Source organism: Heterocephalus glaber, unplaced genomic scaffold, assembly GCF_053883595.1.
Source record: "Heterocephalus glaber isolate CG9 unplaced genomic scaffold, H.glaber_assembly_v1.0 deba00001118, whole genome shotgun sequence".
Lineage (NCBI taxonomy): Eukaryota > Metazoa > Chordata > Mammalia > Rodentia > Bathyergidae > Heterocephalus > Heterocephalus glaber.
Window position 1 is genome coordinate 2889338 of NW_028258196.1, and position 23345 is coordinate 2912682.

The 23345-nt window shown below is 35.3% G+C and overlaps 1 protein-coding gene across 15 annotated transcripts in view; it reads left to right on the plus strand.

Annotated features, from left to right (window-relative positions):
• Kiaa0586 (KIAA0586 ortholog) overlaps positions 1-23345 on the plus strand; it is a 141905-nt gene that overhangs the window by 24425 nt on the left and 94135 nt on the right. For all 15 annotated transcript variants that reach the window (XR_015450914.1, XR_015450916.1, XR_015450917.1 and 12 more), the window contains 12 exons: positions 153-320; positions 2025-2148; positions 6760-6892; positions 7870-8045; positions 8537-8609; positions 10302-10523; positions 11547-11721; positions 12796-12990; positions 14354-14541; positions 17738-17848; positions 19175-19255; positions 21541-21734. Coding sequence is in view for 11 of the 15 variants with exons in the window: in XM_021249200.2 (XP_021104859.2) it covers positions 153-320; positions 2025-2148; positions 6760-6892; positions 7870-8045; positions 8537-8609; positions 10302-10523; positions 11547-11721; positions 12796-12990; positions 14354-14541; positions 17738-17848; positions 19175-19255; positions 21541-21734 (1840 nt within the window). In the remaining 4 variants the exon portion in view is untranslated. The remainder of the gene's footprint in view (positions 1-152; positions 321-2024; positions 2149-6759; positions 6893-7869; positions 8046-8536; positions 8610-10301; positions 10524-11546; positions 11722-12795; positions 12991-14353; positions 14542-17737; positions 17849-19174; positions 19256-21540; positions 21735-23345) is intronic.

A 23345-nucleotide genomic window follows, 5' to 3' on the forward strand; every position in this document is an offset into this window, starting at 1 on the left:
TCTTTAATAAGGATGAAGTTATTTCTATACACTTGTTAATAATTTGTGTAACCTGTGAGTTTTGATTTTATTTTTAAAGTAGAGGGGAGAATAATACCCTATGACTTAAAGATTTTAGCAAAGTAACTTAAATTTATTATTTTCTATTAAAGCAACTTTAAGAAAGATTGAAGATATGGAGTTTGATGAGCTGAAATCTCCTTTGGAGACACCAGCTCCTCGTAGGTTTGCTCCTGTACCTGTTTCGAGGGATGGCAAAATATCAAAGAGGGAGAATCTAATAGAAGAAAAAGAAAATATGGAAAAATCAGATCATGGAGGTAAGAAAGCAATTATAATTAGACTCATGTTTTACTACTCTTCTTTCAAATTAGAAAATTGTCCTGAGATCTTTCTCATTGACGATTTGGAATTCTCTATATGCCTAACAGTAACCTGGTATCTGTATTTTCAGTATTTTTCTTTAAATTATACTTACTGGGCAAGCCAAGGTTATTTAGATTCTCTGTAGGAGTTAACAGTATACATTTACAATTATTCTATCTCCTTAAGTTATTACTAAACCTTTAATGAACAAGTTTTGTTATTAATAAATAAACATTGCTTTGCTAAAGGTAAGGCTGCACATTTTTAGACCATGTTTCCTAATACTGTTTTTAGGTATGAATTTCAGTAGTAAAACTCAGGGAAATTAATATTATTCTGTTTAGCTAGAAAATATGTTGATAGATGAATTTTTGGTAGAGAACAAGAACTTTATAAGTGATCTGAAATAATAGGGTGCTGCAGAGCCTTAAAATGTACCTTCTAGTAAAAGTAAGTGAAACATACTAAGCTGTGGGCTTTTGTTCTTAGAATCATTTAAATGCATTGAAATTTTACCTTAAGCAAGTTTTAAGAATTTAGAAGATAATAAATCTTTAATAAATAAACCAACCTCATCAAAAGATTATGTAAAATTATTAAATTTTTAAAATTCTGTGAAATCAAGACTAGTGGGGGAGAAACAGATCTCATGTTTACTAACTTATAAAAATAGCCCAATTTGCTGAGCTTTATGATGATGACACTTCATGTGATGGAGATAAATTCAGGTTTCTTACACAGAGAATTCAAACTTAACAGTAATGCTCTTGCGATGTTTAATATTTAGTTTTATTTGGTGAGTGTATTTATAGTCTACTTTGTTGTCTTAGTCTTTTTTCTGTTGCTGTATTGGAATCATGTAGGTTGGGTATTTAAAAAGAAGAAGAGGTTTATTTAGCTCATGATTCTGGAAATCCAAGGGTACAGCACTGGCATCTCTTGGCCTGGTTTGTGACATGGTGGAGGCTGCACTGAGAGAAAGTAAGCCAGAGAGAGCTTGGTTTATGATAAGGCCACTCACGTGATAATGCATTTTTTTATGATTTGGATCTAAAATGTACCCCCAGATTCTCATGTGTTTGGAAGGTGGCTGTATCCTGGAGGTACTTTAGCTGACTGGCACTTAGGAGGTGGGGCCTGGTTGGACTTGGATCTCTGAGGGCTAGGAAGTGACATGGAAGGGTACATTCCTGTCCCTGGCTCTTCCTTTCATGTTCTCTGTTTCTTAGTTGCCCTAGTTGAGCATCTTTTCCTCCGTCATGCCATCTGCTGTTCTGTCTCTGCCTTGGAGCTAGGGGACCATGGACAGAAACCATGAGTACAATAAATCTCTCCTCTAAACTGAGTGTTGGGTATTTTGTCCAGCAGTGGGAAAGTGACAAGTGAATGGATTAATCCATTTGTGAGCGCACAATCCTCGTGACCCAGTTGCCTCCAGGAGGTCCTACCTCTCAAGTACTGTCAACATATGACCTTGAGGATCAAGTCTTCAACACATGAAATTTGGGGAACCACATGCATGCCATAGCAATTTTAGGGTGAATAGATACTCATCAAAAGAAGCTACTTTAGGCCTGAATGCAATTATATGTGAGAAGTTTTATAAAAGAGAAGTGAATTAATATTTGGAAAATGATACTATATTTCTTCTGTTGTAGGAAATGTGAGACTATTAGAGCAGATTTTAAATAATAATGATTTTTCCACAAGAAAAAGTGAATCATCAAATATAACTTCACTAAGTAGGTCAAAAATTGGATGGAATCCTGAGAGAAAAGACAGGTAAGAGTAAGAGATTAGAATGAAAGCAAGACTGCAAAGAGCTTTGTTCACATTTGTAAAATATCTTTAGGAATTTAAATAAATTACATCATTACTTTTGAAAATTATGTTTGATTTAGTTACCATTTTCTAATGCTATTATCTTTTTTCTATCATGAAATTATAGAAATGAATATTTCATTTTCTCAAAATGTAGATTATTAATTTTTAATAAATGTAGATTCTCATGAAGTGATATCTGGGATTTGCTAGCCAATGATTTAGAGAAGAAGGAGGAAGAGAGTGTAGAAGAATGAGGATAGCCATGAAAATAATGCTTGATGTAATTAAGTAGTGGTTCATTGTACTATCCTCTCTACTTTTGTGTGTTTGAAATTTTACATAAGAAAAAGGTTTTTCAAGTCAGTCTGGGCCATAATAATTAATGTAGCTTCAATTTCATGAAACCTACAGTAACAAAAACTAGGAAAGCCACAATTTGAGTGATTTCATGCAAAGATATTATGCAATTTTACTTTATTTACATTTAGTGTAATTATTGATAAAGTTGGAATAATGTCTGCCATGTTCCTATGTATTTTCTATATATCAGAGGTCTTTTTATCCCACTATTCCATTAGTGACTTCTTTTATATAAATATTTCTAGTGTACCATTTAAATTCCTTTGCTGTTTCCTTTACATTTTAAGTTATTTTGTTAGTGTTTGCCCTATGGATTACAGTTGACATTAATTTAAAACAATGTAGTTCAGGTTCATACCAATTTGATATCAGTAGTATTCAAATATTTGCTCCAGAGTATCTCCCCTCTTCCCCTTCTTTCTATTATTGTCAGACAAATTATGTTTTTATATATTATACACCCATCTACATGGCTTCATATAGCTATATTTTGGTACCGGTACCGGGGATCGAACTTGGGACCTTGCACTTTTGAGGCAGGCGCTGCAACCACTGAACTAAATCCCCAGCCCAATATAGCTATATTTTAAATCGGAAGAGTTACAAACAAAAACACATGTATCATCTTTTATATTTACTCATATACTTAACTTTTCCCAGTACTCTTTTATTTCTTCAAATGAATTCAAGGTAGAGTCTTCCTGTCTTTTTATTTTACCCTTAAGGAATTTTTTTTTTACCAGTTTATTCAGCTATTTCCCCCTCTTTCTTCATTGTTTTCAGTCTTTTGCTAATTCAAATAATAGCACTATAAAACTTTGTGCACATACTGTTTCTTATTTGTGGAAGTACATTTGCAGAGTAGATCAATAGAAGCAGTTAGCGAGGTCAAAGGTGAATCTGCAGGTTTGTCTGAGAGCCAGTTTCTGTACCTTTCTTACCTGACTTCTTGTCAAGCTTTTGTACTTTTGCCAATCTGATGGATCAGAAATGTTGGCTCAGTGAAAGTTTAATTTGCATCCTTCCTGATATGAAAAGGGCCAGGCAAATGTTTAGAGGCCCCTTGCATTTCCCCCGTAAACTATTTATGTCCCATTTTCTATTAACTATCATCTCTTTAATCTCAGCCTTTATTCACCAAACTTCACATTTCTGGTTATCTTGGCAGTTCTGACCCTTAGGTCCAGATAATCTCTTTTTTGAATTTCTTGTAGATTAGTCTGTTAGCTATGAATTCTCTTAGGTTTTTGTTTATCTGGGATTGTCTTTAATTTCTCCTTCTTTCTCTCTCTCTCTCTTTTTTTTTTTTTTTCTTGAACAGAAATTTATTTTCTGAAGTCCAAGGTTAAAGTGTCAACAGGTACAATTTCCTCTAAAGCTCCTCTCTGGGCTTCTAGATGGACACCTTCTTTGGGCACTTCATCTGGCTGTCTCTGTGCAAACTGCCCCTGGGGTCCTCTCCTTCCCTTTTGAAGGACACTTTTGCTAGATACAGAATTTCTGGTTGATTTTTTGCTTTCTTTCAACACTTTGTGTCATTTCACTGCCTCTGGACTCTAGGTGCTGAAGCCAACCATTAATCTTTTTGTGGCCTTTTGTATATGATGAGTCATTTTTCTGTGCTGCTTTTAAGATTTTCTTTGTCTTGGGCTTTTGACAGTTTGACTATGATGTGTCTAAGTGTGGATATCTTTGAATAATCCTGCTTGCAGTTTGTTGAGTTTCTTAAATGAGTAGATTGATTTTCGTTAAACTTGGGAAATTTTGGGCCATTTGCTTTTCTTTTTTGAGATGGGAGCTATCTGTGTTGCCAAGCCTGGCCTTGAAATTGTGTTCCCTCTGCCTCAGCCCTAGTAGCTGGGATTATAGTTGTACACCACCGTACCTACCTCATTTCTTTTTTTTTTTTTTTTTTGTATTAAATTCTTTTATCATTTCTTTTTTTGTATAATAAGATCCTGTGGATGACCTTTCCCCTGTTCTTCTGGGACGGTATTGTATGTTGGAGTGCTCCATGATGTTCTATAGATCTCTGAGAGTCTGTTCATTTTTCTTCATTATTTTCTTTTTTGGTACTGGGGATCGAACTCAGGACCTTGCTCTTGCGAGGCAGGTGGCAGCACCACTGAGCTAAATCCCCAGCCCTCTTCATTATTTTCTTTCTATTCCTCAGACTGGATAATAGCAATTAACCTATCTTTGAGTTTACTGATTCTATTGCCAACTCAAATATTGTGTTGAGCTCTGATAGTAATTTTTTTTTTCGTAGTACTGGGGATTGAACCCAGGGCCTTCATAGTGAGCTACTTCACCTCTTTTATTTTCAGACAGAATCTTGTTAAATTGCCTAGGCTGGGCTTGAGCTTATAATCTTCCTGCCTCAGCTCCCAAGCCACTGGAATACAGGTGTGAACTATCATGGCCAGCTCAGTTTTACATTTTTGTGATTGAATTATTTCAACTCCAGAATTTCTGTTTTTTTCTACTTGACAAGATTTTATTCTTTTTATTTGTTTTCTGGAACAGGGTCTTGCTGTGTAGTTCAGGCTGGTCTTGAACTCACTGTGTAGCCCAGGCCGGCCTCCAACTTGTGGTGCTCTTCCTGCCTCAGCTTCCTGAGTGCTGGGATAATAGGCGTGTGCTACCATGCCTGGCAGGACAGTTTCTGTTGATTGCTTTTTCCTGTGTTTGGGCCATACTTTTCTATTTCTTTGTGTGCACGGACCCCTTAAGTAACACTGTAAGACAGCAGTAGAAGTTACATTCTTCCACCTAAGAATTTGAAATTGCTGGTTATTGTTCTGGTTGCTGCTGGTTGTTTGTGAGTTTCCTGGACTGATTTTGTAAAGTCTGAAAATCTTTAGGTTTTTTTTTGTTTGTTTGTTTGTTTAGTCTGTTAATGATTAGAAAGAGATTTTCTTGGGCCGGGGATTTAGCTCAGTGGTTCCGCCGCTTGCGAAGCAGGCACAAGGACCCGAGTTCGATCCTGGGCACCAAAAAAAAAAGCAAGAGATTTTCTTACCTTGAACTGATAAGTCCTCTTCTTTGCCAAGGGGCTGTGTGTGGGGGAGTGTATGTGTGGCTGTGGCTGTGAGTGTGTGTGCAGGGCAGTTTGTAAGTCTGTCTTAGCCTTCGTGTCCTACTTACACAGAGCCTCAAGGTCAGCCAGAGCTGAGGGGTCTGCACTTGTGTGGTCTTTTCTGAGTGTGCACATGGCCTATACATATGTGTATGACCTTCTAGATTGCCAGGATGTGGCGGGGCTCATTACAGCTGCACTATGGATGGCTCATGCCCCAGATTTTTAAAGTTGCTGTCCATAACCTTGCTTTTTTCAGTTGTCGCCACTACCTCAGGCAGCTGAGGTATTAAACAATTGCCTCTGTTTTCGAAAATGCCTAGGGAATAAGTTTCTCACTGAGCTTACTCTGAGTTAGGGCAAATGAAGACAGACTCTGTGAATGAAAGTTTTTCAGGTTCTCCAAACCTGTGCTGTTATTTTTAGGGATTGTGAGGCCATTGGTTTTCAATGCCACCACAGAGTTGGGGAAGGAGTCCCGGGAATGGGGCAAGTTTGAAAAATGCCACGAAGCTTGCTGTTCTTACACAACATCAGCCATTTCTCCAGTAAATGCTCCTTGGGTTGTTGCAAGTCCTTTTTTTTTTTTTTTTTTTAAATTTTGATAGTTCTGATTTTGATGAGTTTTGCTAGTGCTCATATTGCCCTTATGGAGGAGTGTATTTTCAGAGGTTCTTTCTCTCCCAATCTAGAAGCGCTTTTGAATTCTAACTTCTTGAAAGCTACAGCTTTTTCTGCTCCTTTCCTGCTATACCTAACATTTCTGGCCAAATTAATTTTTTCTTTTGTCATTTTCTATTTCATATGTTTATCACATAACTGATTAATTCCGTGGTACAATTGTAATAGGAATAACATTTAGTAATATATGCCTAAGAATGTATTAAAGACTTATGTAATACATGTTTACTGAATTTTGCATGCCTGTAATCCCAGCACTTGGGAGGCTAGGCAAGAGGATTGCCTTAAGTTCTTGGCCTGCCTGGGCTACATAGTGAGTTCAGGGCTAGCCTGAACTACATAGTGAGACTCTGTCTCAAAAAAACCAAAACCAAATAAAAAAAAACCCCAAATCAGAAAAGTTTAGTGAATTTATAACAATTTAGGAAAATTTTTCCAATCTTTTGCAGCTTTGAAACTCTATCTTCTCGAAGATTTCCTTCTTCTGAAGAGCTACGAATGGCTAAAGTGACCATGCAGAATCCTAATGATGTTCTTCATGATCTTGGCAAAAAGGAGAAAGAAACAAATGGCACCCTCCAGGTAAAGCAAGGGTAGTGTTAACATTGATGATTAGTATGGTAAAAATAATGAAGCAATAGAAAACTTGTTAGAACAGAAATCAGAGTGAAGATTAAACTAAAGCAGTGAAAAAGACAGCCAAGTCTGTTCGTTTTCCAAAATTTTGTCAAAAACCTTCACCAACTAATTTCTCCTTGCTCCTTGTTGGCCAGGGGTGAGCCACGCGGCCACCCCTAGCTTCTAGCTTCTGCTGGGGAGAAAGGAAGGGAGAAAGATTACTGTAAGGGCCCTTGTGTATCAAGCGCACGGTGTGTGCCAACTTGCTCTTACTTTTTAGCTTTCTCTAGCAGTAGAGCTTTCATTAATACTGGACTAAATTCCCCATCTGTTTCATTTAACATTCATATTAGTACCCCCCCCCAGCACTCAGCATTTATTTATTTATTTGTTTGTTTATTTATTTATTTTTGGTGTTTTGAGACAGGCTCTTGCTTTATAGTTCAGGCTGAACTCACTGTGTAGCCCAGCTGGCCTCATACTCCCGATCCTCCTGCCTCAGCCTCCCAAGTGCTGGAATTACAGGTGTGCTCCACCATGCCTAGCTTTTTTGTTTTTGTTTTTTTTGTACTGGGGATTGAACTCGGGACCTTGTACTTGTGAGGCAGGTGGCGGAACCACTGAGCTAAATCCCTGGCCCTCTATTTTTTATTTTGAAACAAACTTCCTAAGTCACCAAGTTGCCTGGGCTGTGCTTGAACTTGTGATCTTCCTGCCTCAGCCTCCCAGAGTGCTGGGCTCATGTTGGTACTTCTAAGTAGAAAAAAATTAATTGCCAATTTTTTTTACAATTTATCAGTTTGATAAATTAGTATGGGTCCAACAAGAGTAATAGATCTTGTTTGGGTTAAAATAATCAGTATGGGTTTAACATGGTAACTTTTTTGCCTTTTAAGCTAAAAGAATTTCTGATGATGTTGAAACTTGCTGATCTTTCACAGAATTCTGGTAAACTTCAACCAACCAATACAGTGAGATCTGTATTGAAAGATGCTGAGAAAATTTTGAGAGGAGTACAGAACAATAAAAAAGTACTTGAAGAAAACCTGGAAGCTATTATTCGAGCAAAGGATGGAGCTGCTATGTATTCGTTTATCAATGCTTTGTCTACCAATAGGTAAGAAATGAAGTTGGCTTCCCAAGATTATTTATGAAGTTGGCAGTTCTACTTTTTTCATGATGTGAACCACTTCACTTTGATTAATGTGTGTTAATATTTAGAAAAGGTTCTTCGTTGACTTTGAATGTATGACGCTTAGTATAAAGTTGAAATTACATGGTAATGCTTTTCACTGATGGGAATTTCTTTTTAATTTTTTTGTCATTGCTATACATCTTTTTTTCCAGTTTTTATTTATTTTGCATGTTTGTATTATACAATGGTTACATTCCTTGTAGGGAGCTGGTATATGTATATTATGTTTTCTATGATTCTTTCCAAACATTTATGCTGTGATGAAAATTAGTACTGTTGGTTTTTCCTGTTCAGAAGAAGGGTGTTGGGCTATGCAGAAGATTTAAAACTAGATAAGAATGGTATCTCATCCAGGTAATATTCTCAGTATATTAAATGGTAATTTAAGAAAATTCCTTTTTTCTTTTTCATAGAGAGATGTCAGAGAAAATTAGGATCAGAAAGACAGTAGATGAATGGATTAAAGCTATTTCTACAGAAATTCAGGTATGTCTTGGAAAAAAACTAAAAAACATTCTGGGACTATAACTTTATATTTGGTCTCAAAATACTTCTTACATATAAGTTGATTTAATATTCAATTTCATTCTGTCTCTATTTTTACTCAATTGTAAATATAGTTTTATCAAATGAGTGCATTATTTTATTTTATTTTTTGGTACCGGGGGTTGAACTCGAGTCCTGTGCTTGCGCAGCAGGCGGCAGAACCACTGAGCTAAATCCCCAGGCCTGAGTGCATTATTTTATATTGTGGCTTTTATGTGGCAAATTATTGGACAGTAATTATAATGTGATTAATTTGAAAGAAAATTTAGCAAAACCATTTAGGAAAGATTTATACCTGCAAAAATGTTTCAGGAGAGCATATTTAGAAGCACTGGCTTATTAAAGTAAAAATACTGAGGTTAGTTAAAAAGAAAAAAACATTCAATTTCCAAAGTTACTAAATGTACAGAAGTCGATTCTTGATGGAAAAATACCCTTTCTCATGTCCATGAAGGGCACAGTACATCTTCAGACATTAGCATTGCAGCTATCTGGAGTTTTTATTAGAGGGTTCATAATTTACAGGAAATTCTTCAAGTTTGATGTGTTCAAAGGAATAGAACTAGACAGGGTAGCCTGTTGTTTGGTTATAGAGAGCAAAGAAGTGTTTTGCTGACTGTAAGATGGGCTTACATGCTTACCACTATGGCAGAAAGACGAAGTGCCATTTCTATTTCTGTAGCAATACGTATAGAAATATCTTTTAAACTTTCTTTCTTAGGAATATGTACCTATATCTAGAAGCAGTTATGAAGAATTTATACTTGCTACTACATGATATACCAGAAAAAGAGCTAAGAGTCTGAAGATTTGGAGTCTAATTCTAACTTGATAGCCAGTTACCAGTGTATGTCCCTCTATTACTATGAATTCCATATATAGTATGTTTGTTTAAGCCTTCAAATAATTTTAATTTATAAATATTTATTTCAGGGTATTACAACATTATTATTATTACTATTAGTAACATCATCATCATCATCATCATCATTATTTGGTACTGAGGATTGATTCCCTGGGCCTTGCACATGCTAGGCAAGTGCCCTACCACTGTGCTATATCCCAAGTACTTTTTTTTTCCCAAGTACTTTTTAAATTTTATTTTTAGACAAGGTTTCATTAAGTTGTCCAGACTATCCTTGATGTAGGAATCAGCCTCCCTCAGTCTCCAGAGTAGCTGGTATTACAGGTGTGCATCAACACGCTTGGCTATTTCCTTTTTTTTGAACTTATTTTTTAAATTATATTTTTAAAAGTTACTAAATTCATACACTTCAAGGATCAAAAAGTGTTTTTAAAACTTCTAATGAAAAGCTGCTCTCCTGTCCCTGTGCCTCATCTACTTTACTAATGTTTTTAGTTTTTTATTCTTCTAGGGAATTTTATTCGTATATGAACCAATATCTTTTATTTTTAAATCATTTACAACTACTAAACTATTTTTTTTTCTGGTACCAGGGATCAAACTCAGGACCTCGCACTTGCAAGGCAGGTGCAGCGCCACTGAGCTAAATTTCCAGCCCCTACTAAACTATTTTTATAACAGAAAAAAATAAATTCAACTATTTTTCTGGTGTGAAACCATTACTGTTTGGATAGGTTTGAAGTAATTTGAATTTTGTTTAACTTAAGGATGAAATGGCAAGAAAAGATTATGAACAAAGGAGATTTGATCAGAAGAATCAAAGGACCAAGAAAGCCCAGAATATAAGTAAAGATATTAAAGCTAACACACAAGACAAAACTGTAAATAAATCTGTAATTCCAAGAAAACCTCAAAAACAAGTGGAGGATTATCTTAGACGTCTACCTATAAGGAACATGGCTACTTCCAGTGTACAGAAAGAGAGAAAAGTAAGATCCTAATCTGGTTTTGTGACATAAATGTTGCATTATAATTGATCATTTCCTTTAACTTAAATATAATGAAGTTAATATGAAGATATTTTTAAAGGTGGTGTACAAATGCAAAGTATCTTTACACTGTTGATACTTAAGGTTTTGGATCCATACTGCATGAAACCTGTAGTTCCTTCCAGCGATCTCATACTTTGTTTTTTGTTTTGTTTTATTTTTTATTTTTTAAGAGATAGGGTGTTAAAAAAAACACAGACAGTACGTGGCTGTGTTGCTCAGCTCAAGCTGCCCTCCTGCTTCAGCCTTTCAAATAGCTAGGATTACAGGTGCATGTTGCCATGTCTAGATTTAGATCTCATACTTAGAAGCATAACATTATAGTTATTGCAGGTATAACGAACGAGGGATCATCTAATCCAATAACTAGATTTTCTAGTTTGTGGTACTCAAAAACATGTTTCATCTTCATGTGTGTGTATGTGTATGTGTGTTTTGTGGCTAATTTTTAAGTTTAATAAATTTATGTTTCGTGTCTAGTTGAATGCAACACAGTTCTATATACTGCTGAACATAGTAAAGCATCTAATTCAATGTTTGGCACTTAGTAAATGCTCAGTGAGTGCTGCCCTTGTGAGGCATGTAGGTTATGGTTGAAAGCGAGGCCAGGAAAGTACCGTATAAAGTCATTTAAAGACTAGACTTACTATATTTTTATTGTTCTTGAATATAATAAATATGTAAGATGTGTTTAAACATTACCTTTTTAGTGCTAAAATATAATTAGTAATGTGAAAACTTTTATGTTTTATAGGTGGATGATTTTTATATTTACATTTTCTGCTTTTTAAAACTCATGTTTGAAAACTGTATTCACAATTTAAAGGCTTTTTAAGATAGAGAATTTTTCTGACCTGCGCATTCTTACTGTAATACTTAAATTAGCAAAGGGAGGCTTTAGAAAAATGAGATAAGGGTTTGATGTCTACTTTTATGGTGAGTTTAATAATTTTGTATACCTAGGGGCTTTTGAAATCACCCACAGTGATACAAGATGAGGATTACATGTCCCAAGTATATGGAAAACCAGTTTATCAGGGCCATCGCAGCACTCTTAAAAGAGGACCGTACCTCAGGTTTAATTCTACATCTCTTAATTCCAAACCACAGAGACCAAAAATAATAGAACAAGTTAAAGGTAAGGAACCTAATTTTTTTGTTTTACCTCATTTTAAAATGCTATCAGTTTAATACATTAAGTAAAGCTAAATAGCTTCCTTTTATTTGCTTTTTATTTATGATGTATAAATGCAGTTCAAATTACAATGTTTAAAGTTAGTACTGATCAGTTTTTGTTTTTTTTTTTTTTTTGGTACTGGGGATTGAACTTGGGTCCTTGCGCTTGCGGGGCAGGTGGCGGAACCACTGAGCTAAATCCCCGGCCCTCCAATGTTTAAGGTTGGAAAAATAATTTCTTCTAGGAGAAGTCCAAAAAATAGACCCAAACTGAAAATCAAGGCACAGGTTAAGAATACATAGGAAGAATTGTAGGCTTAGATGGTATCTTCAGAGAAAGCATGATAATGTTTTTATTTAGGAGGTGTTGAGTCTTGGACAATCTAAACTATAATGGAGAAAAAGTAGACATTTCCTTGAAGACCTTAGTCCATCATGTCCCTGTGAACAGAAATATCAGCCATGTTCTGTTTATTACCATGAAGGGTTTATAGGCAGTTTTGCAATTTTGTTCTCAGTGTGCTTGAGGTTGCAAAGGTGAACACTTTTTTGTTTTTGTTGCTTTTGCACAAAACTTAAAATATCTTCCTATATCACTATGTGTTTTGACTCATATCTACCATTTCAATGTCATAGTTAGTTTAGTTAAATATTGATACGTTTCGGCCGGGGATTTAGCTCAGTGGTTTCGCTGCCTGCTACGCAAGCGCAAGGATCCGAGTTCGATCCCCGGTACCAAAAAAAAAAAAAATATTGATACGTTTTGACATTTCTTAGCTTATTCTTTAGCAGTCAGTAAGCTGCTCTGACAATATGTGATAATTAATTAGCTACCAACCCATTTTCCTTTCTTATAGTTTCTAGAGGTTGGAGCTGTGGCAGTTGTTTTAGTTTTCTTTCCTTTCCAAAACTTAGGTGATCATAGATGGTAATGAAGGTTATCTACAAATCCTTCTGATATTATTTTAATAAAACATATAGATTGATTTTTACCCTAGTGGATGATATTGATCTACTGTTTCCCCCATTATTCTAGGCACTAAAGTAAAGTCCATAAGAACACAAACTGACTTTCATGGAATAAAACCTATGAAGATAGACTCTAGAATGCAATATCCTGTTACTGCGTTACCTCGTGGTGAGCAGCAGTATCTGTTCAGCCCAAGTAGAGAAATGCCTACATTTTCCGGTACTCTGGAAGGTCATCTAATTCCTATGGCAATTCTTTTAGGTAAGAACCAAGAAAATATTTAAGGTGAATTTTAATTTCTTGCCAGCAGTGGTAAAACTTACAGAATAGTGCTGACACACCAGTCATCTATCTTTTTATGTGTGTTGTTTGTGTGTGCAGGGAAGGCCTCAGCTGGATCATCTCTGGAATGATGGCTTTTTCTTATAGTTTTACCCACAGGAAATGTTCTTTGATATTGGATGGTACATTGCTGTAGAGCAAATGAAACTAAAATATGTTTAGACATATCATCAACATTTTTAACAATTCAGAATTTGAGAAGTTTTATTGGCTTGTTAAGATTATCTTGTCTTAGAGGAAGTACTGTAATTCACTTTTATATACTGTTGAACTATGCTGTGTGAGTAAATGGTAGGTGTTTTTTTAAGTCAACATTTGGTTTTACTTACTTGAGATCTGTCTGCCTAACCGTGTTAAAAATTGAACAAATCATTTTTGCTCTTACACCAGCACTTCAGATCTAATTAACTTTTTTCATTGTCATTGCTAGTTTCCTTTAATTTTGATGTCTGATTTAAATGTGAATTTTTAAACATGAAGTATTTTTTTAGGTTGGATCTTATGGGTTAATGACATGTCTGCTTGGTGGCTAATGTGTGTTCAAACACGCCTTTAGCAATACAACAGCTAACTTTTAAACCCTAGGCACTTTATATATATGTTCACTGACTTAACCTACCAAATAAACCATTTAGTAATATACTAATTTTATAGTTTAAAAAAACTGAGTCGCAAAGAAACTTAAGTAGTAATTTGTCAAAGACTATACAGCTTGAGTGAAGTTGGGATTTAACCCCAAGCAGTCTGGCTAGAGTTTATGGTTTTAAAAAGTATACTGTATTCTCTCGCGTTGAAATTTAGAAAACAAGTGGGACTTTGAAATAAAAGCCAACAAGGGTTTTGGCATTTTTTAAATGTAGAAGTTGGATGTGGGGGCACATGCCTGTAATCCCAGGACTCGAGAATCTGAGGCAGGAGGATCACCATGAGTTTGAGGCCAGCTTGGGCTACACAGTGAGTTCAAAGCCAGCCTTCACTACATAGCAAGACTCTGTCTTAAAAATAGAATAGAATAGAATAGAATAGAATGAAATGTGGAGAATATTAATACCTCAGAGCCTTTATTTTGCCTATAAGTCCTAGTGACTGTGGCAGCTGCTGAAGGGATCCATGGGGAGTATGTTGTCAGTGGGGTGATGAGGGGGAAAGGTGTTGTCAGATCCTGCTTTCCTTTCACATGAGGAAGAAGCAGCCACACAGATCCAGACAGTAGATTAGATTTTCCCTTTATTTCTGAACTCATGGAAATACCAGACTCATTTTTCTCCCCTAAACTTCTTAGGACAAACACAAAGTAATAGTGATTCTGTACTGCCTGCTGGAGTCATTGTACACAAGCCACACCCTGTAACCGTGACCACTTCTATTCCTCCATCATCTGGAAAAGTAGAGACTGGAGTAAAGAAACCTAATGTAGCAGTTGTAGAAATGAAGTCAGAGCAAAAGGATCCTCCTCGGCTTACTGTACAGGTATGCTGGGTTGCACGAGCAGAAAAGAATTTTTAAAATTTGAGCATCTTTATTTTTTCAATATACTCTTTGTTTCCAATTTTTATTTTTTTTATTAGTACATGTTTGCAGTACATAATGATTACATACCACATGGGAAGTCAGCACATGTGCATGACACATCTTCATTCTTTTTCATCTCCTTCCCTGCCTCCCTCCCTCCACTCTCTTGGTCCTCTTCTTTTTGACAAAAGAGCCATCTCCCCATTTCCTATTATCTAGCTTTAATTTTGCTCTTGTAGTATTTGGGTTTCTCATATAAGAGAAACCAGGTGATATTTAAGCTTGCATGTCTGATTTATTTCAGTTAACATTATGGTCTCCAGGTGCATTCATTTTCCTACAGATGACTCATGTTTATCATTCTTTATGGCAAAGCAGTACTCCATTGTGTATAAACACCACATTTTCTTTATCCATCTCTCCGTTGCTGGACATAGTAGGCTATTTTGAAGATTTAGCTATCATAAATTGTGCTGCTAGAAACATGGGTATGCATGTAGCACTGCAGTAGGATGTTTTTAACTTTCAGGAAGATATCTAGAAGGAGAATAGCTGTGTCAAATAGAATTTCTATTTTTAGTTTTTTGAGGAATCTCCATATTGATTTCCATAGTAGCTGTATTACCTTACATTTACATCAACAATGGAGAAGGGTTCTTTCTGTTGTAGTTTCCCCAGCATTTGTTATTATTTGATTTCTTGATGACAGCCCTAATTTCTAGAGTAAGATGGAATCTCAGTGTTGTTTTAATTTGTATTTCTCTAAAGTTGGAGATGTTAAGCATTTCTTCAAGTATTTATTGGCCAGTTGTACTTCTTTTGATTGTTCCCTTTCCTATGCAGAAGGATTTTCTTTTTTTTTTTTTGGAATTGCACGTGTGTGCCAGCGTAGCCAGCTAGAGAAGCTTTTAAATATGATATCATCCCATTTATTGATTCTTGATATTATTTCTTTCTTTCTTTTTTTTTTTTTTTTTTTGGTACCAGGGATCAAACTTGGGTCCTTGCGCTTGCGAGGCAGGAGGCAAAACCACTGAGCTAAATCCCCAGCTCTTGATATTATTTCTTGTGCAATTGGGGTTCTGTTCAGAAAGTCCTTACCTGCTATGCTTAGATCTTCAAGAGTTTTATATATTTTTATCTTCCAGCAGATTGTTTCTGTTTATCATTTAGATCTTTTATCTGTTTTTATTTTAGTTTAGTATATGGTAAGAGATATGGGTCTAAATTTAATCTTCTGCATGGGGATAGCCAGGTTTTGTTTTTTTTTTTTGGTACTGGGGATTGAACTCAGGACCTTGTGCTTTCAAGGCAGGCAGTGGAACCACTGAGCTAAATCCTCAGCCCCTGGGATGGCCAGTTTCCCTAGTACCATTTATTAAAGAGATTATCTTTCATGACCAGAAAGTTTTGAAGAAACAATCCTTAGGTTAATATAGTACTACAACTTTAGGATCATTTTGATATTTGAAAGAATAAAGGGCTTAGGAAAGTTAAGGGTTTAGCTACTGGTCCAATATAACAGATTTTCAGAGTTATACTTGTAACTTAAAAAGAATGCAGTGTATTAGAATCTCCATAAATCAGTGGGTAATAGAATTTATGTAAATGAAATAATGTATGTCATAGATACTTTGACTAGGTGAAATAAACATCAGTTTTAGACTCTAAATTCCTACTGAATAGCAAATAAGTTCCAAAAAGGCTGATGGTATAACTACACAATATGAAAATGGAGAAATTAAAAGATAATTAGATGGATTTTTTTAACAATCAGAATTGAAATTAAGTCTAAATATGAGAGAAGAAAATTTAGATATGATAGAAAAGTAGACAGACTCGAACCTATAAAACCTAAAGCTTCATATGTTAATTCTTTTTTTTTTTGGCACTGGGGATCGAACTTGGGTCCTTGCGCTTGCAAGGCAGGCGGCAGAACCACTGAGCTAAATCCCCGGCCCCATGTTAATTCTTAAATAAAAGTAAAACAACATATTGAGAGAACATACATCTAAATCCAGAAATAGTCAAAGGACATAGATGAGAGTTTACAAAAGAGAAAGTACAATTTATCATCAAGCAAATTGAATTTTGCTAGTAGCCAAGATAATGTAAATTAAAATAACAATAATATACCCCCATTTAAAAAACTGTTTTACTAATTCTTGCCTAAAAAAAGCTGTTATTGCAGAAATGATCTTAATTATCTAATTTTGATTGATAATTGATAAAATGTAGAGTTAGTTATGTTTTTGATGATGGAAATAGAGTTGTTTGGATTGCATTTTGTCAATAATGACAGAGATCTTAAATATTCATGCTCCATGGCCAAAGAAATTAATCTACTAACAAAATGAAATAATTCAAAGCTTCAGAAAAAAACTCTGTATGGAGAAGTTGGTTTTTTGTGGTGATCTTTGTATAAAAACAGAAAAATTCTGTTTACCAATAGAAGTATAATTAAGAGATGAACATTTTTGCTGATTTTTTTTAATGGTACTGGGGATCGACCCAGGGGTACAGTACCACTGAGCTACATCCCCTTTTAAAAAATTGTTTTGTTTTTTATTTTTTAAATTTTTAATTTTTCCCCCTTTTAACAAAATTCGAGACAGGTTGTCACTAAGTTGCTCAGGCTATTGAAATATTATATAATTATTTTTAAATATGAGGTCTATACAGACCTTCGTAAAGTACTCCTGATCTAAAAACAATGAAAAATCGAAAATAAAAACTGTTTTAGATTTCTTTATGCCTAAGTGGATAGTAAAAAGGCAAAGAGAATATAGTAGTGAAAAATAAGTTATTTTAAGATAGGACTTTTTTTTGGTTTGTTTTTGTTTTGCTTTTGCAAAGAGGGTCTCAGTGTGTAGCTCAGGCAGGCCTTGAACTCACAGCAGTCCTTGTGCCTCAGCGTTCCGAGAGCTGAGATTACAGGAGTGCATCACCACACCTGTCTCTTCAGGAGAGGATTTTGTTTTCCCCTTTAATTTTCATATTTTGTAAACCATACTTTGATGTTTAGATTTAGAGAGTTTGTTAGCCATTGGCTTCACAGTAAAAATTCAAAGGGCACGTTTTGCTGTCTGTTATTTTGACAAGACATTTGAGAAGGAATGATACGGACAAAGTTGGACGCTGTGTTCTGTTGTAGGTGTTACCCAGAGTGGACATTGACAGCATTTCAAACGACAGCGCCGACGGGGGCTCACCTCTGCCCAGTCCCAGAGGAGCACGTCGGTCTCCGCCGCGGATGTGCACACAGGTCCGGTACACAGAGCTCTAGTGTATGGTTTTCTGGAAGGTCTGACTGTGGAGTTTAATGTTATTCTGTGAAAAACATCCTATCATAATTGAAATTCGTTTTAATAATTTAGGTTTTGAGGAAAAGGTTCACAGTGAATCTCGGAATGTTTTATGAACTTGAAAAAGAAAGTCTGTTTCAGTTTCTGCAATTTATAAATACTCAGAAAGTGATAAACCTTAGTGTAACTTTGGTAACTTAAATTGTGAAGTTCTAATATGTGAAGAAAGAATTTCTCTTTTGGAAGGAATCCTCCATTTACATGGGAATTATAGGCTTCCTGAATGAGAAGTTTTTAGTGACAGTTAGAGTTCTCACTTCATTTTTCCACTGTCACCATCAGACTGTTATCATGATGCAAAACTATGCATTTATTCCTGTAATTTATTTGCTTCTGAATAATGAAGTTATGGTTTTACTACAAAGGAAAATAATGTTGTAACTTACCCCAGGTTTTAGTTATTGTAAGCAAATTTGATCATGGAGGATAGTTTTAAAGAGAGGAAAAACACCAGTACTCTCTCAGGATTACAAATAATAGAATAGAACTGACCCTCCATGGAATTTGTACCTAGTTTAACTTTTTTTTTTTGGTATTGGGGATCGAACTTGGGACCTTGCACTTTCGAGGCAGGCGGTGGAACCACTGAGCTAAATCCCTGGCCCTAGTTTAACTTTTGACCAGTATGATTTTTTTTTAACCAGAAGTTTATTGAGACACATAAGAAATATGCAATATATTTTTCAACTATTTATCATTCTGCTTTCCATGAGAGGCTATTGAGGTTTTGTAACTACATTTTTAGTAAAGTCTGGTGTTAAATTTAAGAAATGACTTTTTTTTTTTGGTACCGGGGATTGAACTCAGGACCTTGCGCTTGCGAGGCGGGTGGCTATATGAGAGAGGTCATAATTATAGCAACCTGTTGGTCCATTGATTTACATTGCATTTGTTGAAAGAGTCCTTTAAATATTAAGACTGATATTTAATTTTTTATAGTATTGAAATGATGACCTAATAGCTTAAGTACTTTTATTTACTAATTAAGTCAGTTCTGAATAGGATATCAAAATAAGAATACAGCCATGTAATTTCAAGTTTATGCTATATGCGGAAATATGATAAGTATATATGTAAATTTTTATTTATTTTTTTTTTGGTACCGGGGATCGAACTTGGGTCCTTGTGTTTGCAAGGCAGGCGGCGGAACCACTGAACTAAATCCCCGGCATATGTAAATTTTTAAGATTAAGCACAATAAAAACTTTCTGAAAATATTTTCTTAGACTCCAGAATTTATGAATGTGGATGAAGAAGAGGTGAAGTTTCCTGGAACTAACTTTGATGAAGTAATCGATGTTGTTCAGGTAACAAAGCTTAGAATCCATGAAAAATTTTCTACCAGCACTTTTCTAAGTGGTTGAATATCTTTTGACTGTCAGTATGGTTATAGCACTTTAAGAAATTTGCTTTTACTTTAAAGTTAAAGTATACTTTTATTTTAAAACATTATGAAGTTATTATTCTCTAGTACATTGTTGTCTTCATCTGTGTCATCCATCTCCTTGAAATAATTGTTTCCTACCTCTTTTTTAAAACTTTTTATAATTTATTTAGAGATAGGACATTAAAAGAGTTATTTAAATTAAAGAAATCTAACAAAGAATCTAGTAATATTTAGAATTAATAGGATGCCAGTCATCCAGTAGTTCTATGTGGATATTCACAAGTGAACATTTCTATGACCTGATATGCTTAAAAATAACATATTCCCATCTCACTTTTAATTAGGGGCCTCTGAATGCACATATGCACCATCATTTTCATTAGGGCCCTCCAGTGCCCAGGTGTGCTCCAGAACCGGTAGCGATGCATGCCATTCTGGGACCCGGGAATCTTTTCCTACCTGGGGTCCGGCCCTTGCAGCCAGTCTCAGCAAATCTCCCCAGGAAATAGGGTCTCACCAGCATCCTCAACACCTTTCATCCTGCCCTAGTTTCTGAGAACTTACTAGACAGTTCGAGAAGCACACTGGTGAGCAGCCTATGGGGTCTGCTAGATATCTGAAACACTGAGTTTGTTTTCGCTAAAATGAAAGAATGAATTCTAGGAACAATGGAGGTTAAGATTAGGAAGAATTTATGGAGAGAAAGATAGCTTCTGTCTAACAGAGACAGAAGGGGGACTGGAAAGTAGGTTGCCCCTCCCACCTAGCTCTTGTCTCTCCTGTTCCCTATTCTTTCTTTCCATTTCTTTTGTTTCCCATCTCTTTCATCAGTCATTTCTTCACTCTGATTACATTTATCTCTTGATTTCTGCAGTATTGGCAGCTTATATTGAGAAAAAAAGATGTGAATGATCTAAAATCCAAGGAAGGTCCCATATGGAGGACAGAGTTATGGAAATAATTGAAATAATAAAATAGAGAGAAGTAGGAGGAAATAAAATACAAAAGCTGTGAGAAATGATCATAGAACATAGCAATTACTTCAATATGAATATATTAGTAGCCTTCAGGGAAAGTATGTTTTCATATTGTTTGACTTTCAGAGCTAAGACTAGTTCTGTTAATTAGAAATTAAATTTTTAAAAAAGAATTTGCAGAGGTAGGCAGTATATTAACGTTATTTATTCACGTGTACGTCTTGTCATGTGAGCACCAGATGGGTGCCACATGAGTGTTTTAAGAGCAGGAAGTTTATATTCCTAAAGGCTAGTGAAGCTCCATGTGAAACTGTGTATTTAGTGTACAAGTGACAGAACCATTTGTAGAACTCAGGTGGATTTGGAGTTTAAGGAAAAGGACTCTGACTCCGACTCTACACTGGATAGCTGTGGGCTTCATTGTTTTGGTTATATTGAAAGAGATTGAACTTTTTGAAGAAATATATTGAATAGCAGGTAAGATGATATATCTGCAATTTGCTTAGTCTAGGTGACAGAGAGCTGCCCATAATTGGTAACTGTTGAAGTTAAAGAACAAATAAATGTGATTCATGTTATTTATATATGCAACATACAAGACATGGGAGCTATTTTGTTTACTTTTAAACACTTGAGTCACTTTTTGTAATGTTTTAAGATTCCAAATATAACTCTTTTTATCATGAAAAGATGATGCAAATAATGAATAAGGTGTTCTAACTGGATTTTAAATGTAGGTTATAGTGTTTTGCAAGAGCAAACTGATATTTGGAAGCATCTGTTTTTTATGATAATCAATTCAGAAATGAATATTTTATGTTAATGATGTTTTAATTAAGTTTTCTAATTTGTTTTATGACTTTATACAGTGAATATTGTTTTTTTGTATGTGTTTTCTGTGTGTGTGTGTGTGTTTGTGTATGTAGTGCTGGGAACTAAAGTCAGGTCCTCATGTGTGCTGGGCAAGTGCTCTGCCACTAAGCTATTCCTTTGCCCCAGGACTGGGTTTTAAAAGGATAAACTGATTGTGTAATTCAGATTTCTTCAATCTGATATATATGATTGCTGTGTACTGTATGTTGTAATTAATGTGATACCACCTAATTAGAAATTATTTTGAGTAGTGTTGGTTAATTCACTCACCTCGCTAAGTTTCCGGCTCTACGTGGTGCTCAGTAAATGTTGAACAGACACATGAATGTAATAGTGTTGTTTCTGTTATTACCAGGAAGAGGAGAAGTGTGATGAAATTCCAGAATGCTCTGAACCAATTCTGGAGTTTAACAGAAGTATTAAAGTTGCTTCTACAAAATATAATGGCCCTCCATTTCCACCAGTTGTTTGTACTTCTCAGCCCACTACTGATATTCTGGATAAAGTAATTGAGAGAAAAGAAACATTAGAAAATAACTTAATTCAGTGGTGAGTTTACAGTGGTGTTGGTATGAATAGAACAAACATAAATGAAAAGTATGATTTTAGGTGAAAATCATCCTTGTCTTTGTTTATTAAACAAATCTGTTGCTATAGTCACTGGAAACGATATGTTGGAGGCATTGTTTTTGTCCTTGATTTATACTTATGCTGGCTGCTGTGGCAAAGAGGCTGCTATTGAGTTACATTCCTTAGTCTAGGGATTCACTTTCAGGAATTTATCCTAAGGAAATACTTAGGATTCTGCTACTAGGTGCTAAAAGCAAGGCAGTGATCTAAGTTCATTACACATCTACATCAGTAAGTGTAAGAGTCTGTTGTTTACATGCATATGAGTGGGAGACGAATCACATTGTATCTCTGCTTTTACTTGTGAGAAATCTTAAGGAAGCCGTGGAGGAAATAAAATAACTAAATGTGAATTGTTATTAAATTTAGGTCTAGAAAAAGATTTAATAATATTGAAAGATATTAATAATATGTTTATGGACAAATGAAGTAGGATACTAATGAATCTTAGCAATTCAGTTTCTAAGGCCTTACTCAAAAATAAATGTGCACATAATGAATGAAAGTTTGGAAACATATACATAACTGTGTTTATCCCTGGATCTAAGATTATGGTTTAGGCTTCTCAAGTTAAAAAGACTTGTATATATTTTCTGAATTTTCTTTTTTTTTTTCCTTTTTTTCCTCTCTCTCTTTTTTTTTTTTTTTGGTACCGGGGATCGAACTCAGGTCCCTGTGCTTGCGTAGCAGGCGGCGAAACCACTGAGCTAAATCCCCGGCCCTGAATTTTCTTTTGCTTTTTTTTTTTGTGTTGGGGGAGACAGCATCTCACCATATAATTCAGGCTGGCCTTGAACTCACTGTGCAGCCACAGCAGTCCTACCTCAGCCTCTAAAGTGCTGGGATTATTGGTGTGCACCACCACATCTGGCATATATTTTCTGAATTTTCTACAATGATGTCTATCATTTATATGGTAGTAATTTTTAAGAAGTCTATTAGCTATTCTAAAGAAATGTACCAGAAGTATATCTCCTATTCTTTTTCCCTTTCCCTTCCTCTTCTCCTTGTTGAAAATTACCATGGAAATAAATTTTTTCTCAACTTCTTTAGACGAAAACTACCCTGTTTTGCAGTCTGTATATTTATTTCCTCAAGGAGAAGGCAACTGGAATTTTTTCCTAGCTCTGACATACTGTAATAGGGTTTTATATGAGGTGTGATTGAAAGTGTAGCATTTTAAAATCAAAGTTATTACATTAAAAGACAAATTGCCATTAACCCCTCTCAAAATTCTCCCTCTCACTTGGCAAGCATAAACTTATCTCATTGTTCTTGCCACTTCTCAAACAGCTTTGGAAGTCCTCTTTTGTCAGTGTCTTTAGTGGTACTGTTATGGCTGCCTTGATGTCCTGAATTCATTAAAAATATTTACCTTTTGTGGTCATTTTGACTTTGGAGACAAGTCAGAAGGCTCACAGTGCCAGATCTGGTACATGAGGTGGAAGAAGACACAGTGTAATGTTTTTATGAGCCTGCCTTTCCGATGGGTGACACTGGCAGCAGCATTCATTGAATTTTTGACCACAC